Source organism: Geospiza fortis, unplaced genomic scaffold, assembly GCF_000277835.1.
Source record: "Geospiza fortis unplaced genomic scaffold, GeoFor_1.0 scaffold172, whole genome shotgun sequence".
Lineage (NCBI taxonomy): Eukaryota > Metazoa > Chordata > Aves > Passeriformes > Thraupidae > Geospiza > Geospiza fortis.
Window position 1 is genome coordinate 8697879 of NW_005054309.1, and position 10617 is coordinate 8708495.

The 10617-nt window shown below is 43.0% G+C and overlaps 1 protein-coding gene across 1 annotated transcript in view; it reads right to left on the bottom strand.

Moving 5' to 3' along the window:
* Positions 1-10617, bottom strand: part of LOC102044446 (multiple epidermal growth factor-like domains protein 6) — a 183326-nt gene that overhangs the window by 79717 nt on the left and 92992 nt on the right. The window contains exon 6 of the mRNA XM_031055435.1: positions 10524-10613. Within this exon, the coding sequence (XP_030911295.1) occupies positions 10524-10613 (90 nt within the window). The remainder of the gene's footprint in view (positions 1-10523; positions 10614-10617) is intronic.

Below are 10617 nucleotides of genomic sequence, written 5' to 3' on the forward strand. Positions count from 1 at the left end.
GAACTGTGCCAGGGTAAGTGAATGACCACATGAAATAACAAGGGACTACAAGCTGAAGAATGACAAACCAGAAAAAAAGGGTAATTTAAGCTCCTAAAAAAAACCCAAAACAACCCAGCTTCATTAATGTCACTGCTTCCAGCAGAAAAGAGGTAAATGTACTGGCTGTAAACAGGGAAGTTGGAAGGGAATGTTTTAAAGACAAATACCAAAATTTCAGGTGATTTCTGCTTAGCAGAAAGACTTTGAGATCACCAGTATCAGCAGCTACTGCAAGATTTTCTGATGTGGGGCGGAACAACAGAGAGAATATTTGTTATGAGTCTATCAATTTTTAAATACAGCTCCTCAGCACAACCCAGTTGGGCCCTGCTGTGAGGTGGGAGGGTGGCAAAGGAGGAGAGGATCTCTACAAGGAGCTGCACTTAATAAGTGACAGCATGATACAGCCCAAGCTCCTTGTGTGGACTCAGCTCTGAGCTGTATTAAGGAGGTTTATGTGTTGGGCCATCAGCATCTCCTCTTGGCAGGACATGGCAGTTTGCAAGAGTAGTCCTGGAATAAAAAGAGAAATGCCTGATGTGATGAGAACACCTGGATTTTGCTAGCAGCAATATTAATGCACACTTGCTGAGATCCGTGCCTCTGCTACAGCAGAATGCAGAGAAATGTGCTTTCCACACACAGCAGGTAAAACACGCACAAGAAAATTATAATCATGCAAACACCTTCATAATCCTGTGTTTCCAGCTTACAGCACATGTGCTGTGCTGGTTGGTGATACAGATGTGGCTTGTGACAGGGAGGGCACAGGCACCATGCAGCCACCAAGCTCCACCTCTGCCCCTCTGAAGCTGAGCCCAGAGCACAAGCTCCTGTCCCGGTGTCACAGCTGGCTCCTGGCATTGCTCTACAGCCATCAGGTCATGGGCTGCCTCTCCAGGTGCCACCACAAGCACTGATCCCCCACGGGAGCCACCCCAGCTCCAGGACAATCTAAGAGATAAACTGCCAGGGAGCAAAGGACAGCATTTTACACAGGTTTTCTTGCTCTGCTTCCTTTATGACATAAATCACATGCGACTCTGCAGAGGCGCTAGAAGGAGAAGAGAGAAGTGACATGAACACATCCAAAACCTATCCATGCCAACTTCCAGAGCTGGATCCTAATCATCAATCACAGAGTGGTTTGGGTGGGAAGGGACCTTGAAGATCAACCAGTTCTAATTCCCCTGCCATGGGCAGGGACACCTTCCATGAGCCCAGGTTGCTCTGAGCCCTGTCCAGCCTGACACCTTGAACTCTTCCAGGTATAGGCCACAAATTCTCTGGAAAACCCCTGCCAGTGCCTCACAGTCCTCACAGGGAAGAATTTCTTCTCAGTATCTCATCTAAATCTGCCTTCTGTCAGTTTGAAGGCATTTGCCTCTCTCTTATCACTCTGGTTTTGCTGAAAGTCCCTCTCCAGCTCTCTTGGAGCCCCTTTAGGCATTGGAAGGGGCTCTGAGGTCTCCCCAGACACTTCTCATCTCCAGGCTGAACCACTCCAACTCTCTCACCCTGTCTCTGTATCAATAATGTCACCAGGCACAGAAGAATTCGTTTTACTTCCTTTTTTTCTTCCTCTTCCTGAGATTAAAATTCACATCAAATTAACCAGTTGCTCGCTCCGTTTTTATTATTAGTTTTTTTGAGCTCCTTGGCTGACACTGAATCCCTTTTGGGACAGGAGGTGCTCACAGGGTTCTCAGGTGGGCCTTTCACAGAGCTGGCGTGCAACAACAGCAGGTTCACTTCAAGTTGTTCTTCTAATATATCCCAGCTAAAGCCCTCAGGTACTCCTGTAATTGAAGTTGGAGTAATCCAATATGATGTTGATCAGACTACTGATCTTTTAATAACGCAGTGTAACTCTCCCAGCAGTTGCTATCTCGCTGGCAGTCATGTCTGGATCGCTTCCTTTGGGCCAAGGCTTTGAACAGAGAAGCTGACGGGTTTCTGTTTGCTTTAGATTTTATCACAAATTGTTTTAAAGCTTTTTAAGGTTGTATCAGATGGCTCATAAAATCCACAGGCATTTCAATAATAGTAAAAAAAAAAAAAAAAACAAAAAAAGGGTGTTCTATGAGGTGTCCAGGTGAAGAACAGTATTAAATGCTCCCAAAGAGGAGCACAAACACCACTCAGGAGATGTGCTCTTTCCCGTCCCCATAGCTGCCGTCAGTTCTTGTTTACACAGCCTGTAGGCAAACCTACAGAAAAAGCTGTAGCCACCCTGCACAATACCCTCCTCTGAAAGGCAAATGTGCACATTTTTCGGCTCACAATTTCCATTTAAAGTACGAATTTAAGGTTTTTCTAAGCCTTGCCTCTCCACACAAGAATAATTCAGCTGCAATTTGCATTTTCGATGTGCTCGAAATGAACACCAAGATGACTCATGTGCTGTTTATAAGATGCCTGTACTTGCTGGTAAATACCTTGCTACAAACAAGCTATAATTTAAGTATTCAGAAGTCTTGCTTCTGCATAAAATTACTACTAAGTGTAATTTTGGAGACCATGACCAGAGCTTCAATTTCAGGCTTGCAAAGCTCTTCCTACACAATGATTCTTAAAAGTACGAGTGGATTTTCTTCTCTGATAACAGCAATCATTGTATCTCTGTAATTGCAGAAAAGATTACCTGGCTTTTAATTCACATTAGTCAGCTCCAACAATACCCTGCTTCTTTCCTTTCCTTCAAAATAAACTAATTATTGTCAATCAGCCCACTGGAATGTTAACATTCTCTATAACCTGCCTTTCAGATGTAGTCATACATGCAAAAAACTAGCTAATATAAACTAATCAGAGCCCTAGAAAGATCTCAAAACATATTTGTACTCCAGTCTATCATTTTTTGTCACATTATTTCCAAATATTATCTTTCATCTGGACAATAACAGCCCTTTCATATAGCTCTATAATGCTTTCCATCTAACTATTCACAGCTCCTCCATTAATTAAAAGCATTGAGTCCCTGAGTAACATGGTAAACACTGAAATACTTCTGAACTTTAGATGTTTTCACTATCAAAAGCTGATCAATACAGCTTTATGCATCAAGTGGTTTGGACAAAGAAAATTCTCCAGGGCAGTTTTTTTTTGCCCATGCCCAACTTTGTTGTGCAAAACTCAGGGAGGAACCATGGAGGGGGTGACAGCTGCTGTCCCCGCACACGCCACAACCTGAAGGACATGCCTTCCCAAGGATAATGGCAAGCTGAGGTTCCTGCTCCATATTTGCTCCCAGCTGGTGGAGCTGGAGGAAGACAAGGTAGCTGGAAGGCTGGGGAAGCAATCCCTGTGCTGAGTCTATAATCAGCTGTGACGCACGGGGAGCCACATGCACCATATGGCAGACACCGTGGAGATGGGGCTCTGCCGGCGCTGCTACCTGTGACACCCAGAAACAAGCTCTCCCCTTCAGATCAGTGATCAATAATTCATCTGATAACTGGAATGCAAGGGGAAAAGGTGCCAGTTTTCCCTGGGGTACGAGCCGTGCTTTTTAAGACACGCTGCTGCCTTGGAACGCGGCACAAGTTGAGCCGCACAAGTTGAGCTGAGGGAATGTGTGACACGGTGACAAGCTGCACTACACCTAACCCTGTGTTAGGTAGTGTTCTAACAGTGTACTAACCCTGTAGTCTGAAATAACCTGAAAATTAAACTGCCAGTTCCACGGTTTGTTTATGCAAAAGGCTGTTATTAAAACGTGGCAGCTGAATTAAGCGTTCAAAGGCAAAAAATCTAGGCACCAAAAAACAAGCTCCGTGGAGAAAAAGAGATTTACCAAGATTATCTGGAAATAATCATCGAATCCTTGAAATATAAGTGGTCCCAGTCTTCCCCAAAAGGGCTTTTGGGTAGGACTCCTTCAATCATTGCTTTGGAGCCTTGGATTAGGATAACAACACCCTTGACCCAACTGGTGTGCATAAAACTTCTACTTAAAAAGTGACGGCAAACCGACTCAGCCTGTTCTCAGCTCCCGTGGATGAAAACACATATCCAGGATAGACGAGCCAGCCTGCAATGGCAGCGCTCACTTTGGAGGGAGCTGTCATAACTGTGAGCCTGTGCACCCCGAGGGATGGCAGATGTGAGAATCTGGGTGGTTCAGCTCGCAGCCGCCTTTGTTCGACGTGTGAGGGAGGAGCAGGGAGCCTTCAGTAGCAGCCGAGCAGGAATTGGGAAGAAACTAAAGCAGGGCAATTTAAAAATTCAAAGATAAAAATAAAAAAATAGAAAAAATTCAAAACTAAAAAACTAAAAAAAAAATAATTCAAAAAGAAAAAATATTCAAAAATTAAAAATTCAAAAATTAAAAAAAATCAGCAATAAATCAATTATCAGAGCATCAGATGCTCTTCTTGGCCCAGACCGACACAGAAATGCTCTGAGCCAGGTGGGAAGTGTCTGCTCTGGCCCGAGCAATGCGTCCCTTCCCTGGCCGAAGAGAAACACACACAAAATGCTGGGATTTGCTGAGTTTAGTATTCGATGTGTTTTTGCGAGATCGAGAAGGTTTGTGTAGCTGGGTGTTTTTTGCTGGGGAGAGCTCACAGAAATCAAGGGGACTGCCCAGACCAAGCCACTGCCAACCTGGAATGAGCCCCCAAAATTCAGCTCAAGCTCCTGCCTGCTCAGGCTTGCCAGGAATCAGCACTCAGGTAATCCGTTTAAAAAGTCCAATAAGCTGAACTCAGTGTTACCCGTATTACAACTATGTTGTCATTTTTACTACTTATTTGGAGGGCTTTTCTTGCTGTAGAACTACCAGGAATAGACAAATGCAGACAGATGATACAATTTGCCTGGGAGAGTGTAACAGCTCCGTGCAGCTATTGATCTCAGCTGGATCCAACACAGCATGGGAGAGCACGAGGGAGGTCAGAGGAACAACCTCCAGCCATCACTTCTTCTCAGAGAAATGCTTGAAATTGAGAATTCCAAAAGAATGGCTTGGGAGTAGAAATAAAATTAGATTCCCCATCAAGTTTGCAAATGTAGAACATCTCCAGCAGTTTCTGCCCAGAGCTCCTCCGCAGCCATGCACAAAAATCACACAGTCCTCCTGCCTAAATCCAGCAAAACCACAGAACTCTGAGTGCACAATGCCAAGCAGTGTTTATAATGCACAATTAATCCCTAATCTCACTTCATACAGTTCCCTCCATAAGACAAGTAGGGGAACCCTATTTTTTTAAAAATTTCCAACTGGGATCTGAAATCAAAAGCAGTTATTAAGCTTTTTACTCACGATTAAAAATAATTATTTGACAGGTAGGAGCGATCATAATTAATACTTAAATGTAAAAACAGATACTGCTTCTTGTTGAATTTCACAAATGCCAAATATAAGACATTAACCAATATTCTGGATATACAAACTAATGGAGAAGAAAATGTTTACTCTTCACCCCCCCTTGGCAGATTATGGTGAGTTTTTTATACTTTGAAACATAAATACTTGACATTATCTGACTTAGCTCTAAAAACCCAAGCTGGAGTCCCAGGATACCTGAGAGCCACTAAAAACAGGTTTGGAAAAATCAGAAATTAGGCTTTACCTCTTCTCCTCTCACAAGTCTTTTTCTTTTGCCTATTCTTTTTCTCCTCTTTTTAGAATTGCTGTAAAATTCCAATACCCTGACGTGCCTCAGTTATCAAGATGGTTCACCCAGGGTCTGCTGAGGTGATGAGGTGGAGTTGTCCATTCCCCTCACTCTTAGAGGCAGACATTAGGTGGACAGAATAATTCAGTTACAGATAATTAGATAATTGTGAAACAATTCCTGCAACTGGATTTATTTCCTTGTCTCGAGACAAGGTCTTGAAATAGAGGAAGATGAAGAGGGTTGGGTGGCTTCACCTCATCTGAGGGTGCCTTCACTTGAGTGCTGTAAGATTTGAGTTCAGCTGGTCTGCTACTTGCTGCATCTGGAATAAGAACTGGTACTGTTTGATATTTGTAAAATATATTCTCCTTGTTCTCCTTCTGCTGAAGTGTTCCTGGCAATAAGTACCTCAGTGTCATGGCCCGCCAACAATGTGTGTTGAATCAAATGCAACTGTTAGAGTTAAGATCATGCAAAAGCATCCTGAATCCTTCCAGTAGACTAATTTCTTCTGTTCTAATAAAAATTAAATAAATGTAATTAAAAATGCCTTGGTATTTCTTTCCAAGTGCATGGTATTATGTCCTTCATTTTTTTATCACTGGACATGGCAGACACCTGTACATTGATTTGTTGGGCACGGAAAACAACCCAAATGCAGAATTAGCATTTGTTCTTTTCAACAAAACCAGAATTTTGACAAGAGTAAGTTGTGTTTCAGACCTTATCAACTTAATAAATGCTGTCACCATATTAATAAACACTTTCTTGCTCTCAGACATGTCCCTCAGTATTGCTTTTAGCCCATCATTAACTCTTCCAAGGCAACAAACAGCGTTTGGAGAGTCCCCCCCTGCCCTGGGAGCAGGCTCCAGCAGTGACCCCAGTGACTCCTCCATTTCTGGGGTAACCACTGGTGGCCCTGGCACAGTCACACTCTGGCTCTGGAGGCAGCTGCTCCCAAAGTCCCCCTGGAAAAGGTCAGGAAAGCTGCCAGAGCTCCGAGGTTCGACTGAAGCCCCCAGGGAGGGGGTTACAGCCATTGCAATATCACTCTAATCAACCAAATAGGAGCTCCTTCTCATCAACAGTTAATCACAGGACTTCACTTGTCTCTAAGTTCCTGCAGTTGCCTTGACAGATGAGAGCACAATAATATAAATAAGAAATGACAGTTTACCAAAGAAGGTTAACATAAGGTCACAACCTTTTTCTACTTGACTTCTGCAGCTTATTCATGTGTGAAAACACGCTTTTGTAGCTGTAGCCTCAGCATCCCTTACAGATCTGGACTTCTGCCAACAACTGAGCTTTAAAATCACCATTTAAAATACCATTTTAAATGGTATTTATGTTCAGAAAATACCATTTCTGCATTTCGCGATGCTCGAGTAGAACTGCTTCGCTTCAGAATAAAACATGAAATGAGGATATCTCTGCATTTCACAGCCTATCTCCCTGACACAGTGGTGCCTCTGCTCCACAAACAAGGAGGCATTGGGCACACACCCATTCCCTCTCCCTTCCTCAGACCAGGGCACACCTTTCTGAGCAAACCTACCTGCCCAGGCTGCCCCAGGAACAGCACACGGATGCACAGGGCACAGCATCAGCCTGACAGTCCTACACTGGTAAATGTCAAATATTAATTTGTCACATTATTTGTGCAGTGATTTAAAGCCAAATCCTGTCTCATCATTCATTTCCATCAGGCACACGAGGAGCGGGAGGGAAGCAGGAGCTTTCTGTCATAATCTGAAATGCCTGCGCCAGGAGCTGCCAGGAAATATTTCTCTGTCAGAGAAGCAAACTGAAGTTCTGAGCATGAAGGCTGGAGAGTGAAAGCTGCAGAATAACATGGAGATAATTAGCTTTGAAAGGCTAATCAGGTCACTGCTCTTGCTGGCATTTCTATGGAGGTGCACAGGCCTCCAGCTCACCACATCTTACTCTCCATACGAGCATCCCTCACCAAAGCGAAGTATGACTTTACAAATTACATAACTCTGAATGACATATCCTGCCAAAAGAACCCCCAAATAGCCAGGAAGGATCCCTACAAACAGCCAGGAAATATCCCTACAGCCATTGGAATGAGGATAGACCCCACAGCATGGGTCTGTACTGCCCAATCCCCTTCCCCATGTGGGTCCAACCACCAACAGAATCACTCAAGAGGGAGAAGGTTTAATCAAAGCTGATGCAATAACTATTTTAAGATTATCCCACGTATTTTATGCTGTTGTCTTGTGCATATTCATGGAGCCTTGTGTCTTGCACACACCTCTGACACCCTAGAAGGTGGAGATGTTGAGCACTGTCAGCTCCTTCAAGCTGTGAAATGAGGCCTTTGGGTCTCCAAAAAAAACTGCTCACAAACCCCCAGCAATGCTTGATCAAAACAGCAGTGCTCTTCACTAAGTTGTTGGTTAGTGATTTTTTATGCACTTTCCCTTCCTTAGCATTAAACAGCTACAAATGGCTAAAAACATATTTAAAAAAACCCAACAGTCCTTTCCCAACATCTTTCCCTTTTGTCAGAAGGATGCTCTATTTTGTTTCTGAAAAACACGATCAATCTTCCCAGTAATAATGACTCGCTGAATAAGATCTGTGCTGCTTCCATGCTGCTTTTCTAACAATGCACCTTATTTGTACCTTGGCTTATAAAAAAAAACCCCATACACGGATCGATCATTGCAGGCACCAGCGAAATAAAACCAACCACGAGACAAATAATGGCAGCAGAACAATAGTGCCCATCTATTTAATGCCTGAGTTTAGACTAAGGGGTAACATAAAGCACAATGATGCTATAAAGGCAGAAAGAACGGAACAACCCAGAACAACAATAAACTTGATTCCTCCAAAACCACTGGTTAACCTGAATGAGGAGCTGTTTTACTCCTATCTGCAAAAATGACTCCTTTGAGCAATGCTGAGGCATTAATAAAACCCCAGTGCACGCCCTGGAAGTCCTTCCAGCAGCACACAGTTTTGTTTGAGAGCTCACTTTTCCCTCATGTAGTAACCAACCAATGAGTTACTCATATTGTATCACCGATGGCCAGAAATTGGCTGAAGCTGGCCTCCTTGCAGGTCAGTACAGCCAAATTCTGTCATTGTCACCTCTGCAAAAGTTCAGGTGTATTTAGTGACACCACCACACTCACTCTGTTTTATGACTTGAGCGCTTCCAGTTAATTGTGTTTTACATTTTTGCCTGAGGACTTAAAAGAAATGGCCTCAAAACAGTTAATAATATATTCCCCTGCAAATCCTGCTCAGATAAAATACAGTACAAAAATCAAACACCTTAAGCTCTGTTTGAGTTTTTAAAGACTGTCCAAAAGCTTGAATTTAAAGTGCATTGTAGGAACTGAATTGTGCAGAAGGAACACTGATTTGACTAACTTATTAAAATAAAACAAGTCTAAAGGAAAAATTACTCTTGCATGCTAAGGATTATGTTGAGTAGGACTCCTGCTTTCAAAAACCTTGGGGTTTGGACAACTTTTAAGCGCTGGAAGTACTAAGTAGGCATCAAAACACAAACCTGTGCACTGGCCCATGGGCATATTGCCAGTCAGTCCCCCAAAGAGGCAAGAGAGGTGAAGTAGCAGGGATCTGTGAATCATAAATTATATTCCTGGGCTGAGCTCTCCAAAAGCCAAAATGAAAACATGGAGGACCATAATGAAATACTTCAATCAAAATAACATAACCATCTACAGCTTATTTCCATTTTCAAGGTGGATCTCAACTGACAGGCTGACATAGAAAATAATTCTATTGTCTTTTAGTGAAAAAAGGAGTGCAGTCAAATAAATTATAAAGTTAGGATAAATATGACCGCATACAAGAAATACATTGCTTTACATAAACCTTAAAAAGGCGTTGGACATGGTAAAATGAAATCTTGGAAGAAGGGGATTTGTGAGACCCTGTGCAATGGGAAAAGCCAGAGAACACAGTTTCTGACTGTGAAGAAAGATGAAGATGATAAAACGGTTCATGAAAAGCTGCCCTGAGATTAAAAAAAACTATCATCACTGATGCATTTACTGCAGCACTGAAATGCAGGGGAGGGGCAGTCCAGGCCCACAGCAGAGCACACCAGGTGATGTGGCAGCACATCCCTGCTACCTGTGTCAGGGGAGAGCTCAGGAAGAAGGAACTGCTCTGGCCTGGAGTACAGCACACCTTGGGTACCCCACACCTGAACTTCTTCAGCACCTGATGATGCACAAAATGTAGTGACTCTAGGTCAGCACATCATCTGGGCCCTTGTTTAGAGCCACTCTGTTTGCCAGTGAGCCACATATTTCATTATTTGTTCTAACACATTAAGTTTTTGCATAAGAACAAATTTTACCCTATAATGCACTAACTAGACTTAAATTTCCCTTAGGAAAAAGACAAATGGGTTTACATAGCATGTGGTTTTAAATCCTTTTTTATTCAGTTAATCTCTAGCTGTGGAATTGTGATTGAAATATGAAAATGTATGTGTATTTTCTGATAAGAACCATTTTGCTTAAGAGACAGATGAAATATTATCAAGCGTATACACTTTCTTCAAGTTTTTCAACTGATGACGGAAATCCCATAATCAGAACACGGCACAGCCAATCCAGGTTAAGTGATAACATTTTTTTCAACAAAATAAAACAAAACCCCAACCCTTTGAAGTGTTCTTACAGTTACATCTTCATAATCCAGACATGAGAAGATCTGCGCTCTCGACAACTCTGAGCACACGCTCTTCAGCTGGCTCCACATAAAAGCCAGCATTTCCTTCCCCTTCCTAAGTCTGCTGATTCCTTAATAGCAGTGAGACATGGCACAAAGCATTACCTGCACAGGATTTTCCATCTTCCCCCAGCTTCTGGCCAGCTGGACACTTGCAGTGGTAGCTGCCGACGGTGTTGCAGCAGCGGTCCTGGCAGCC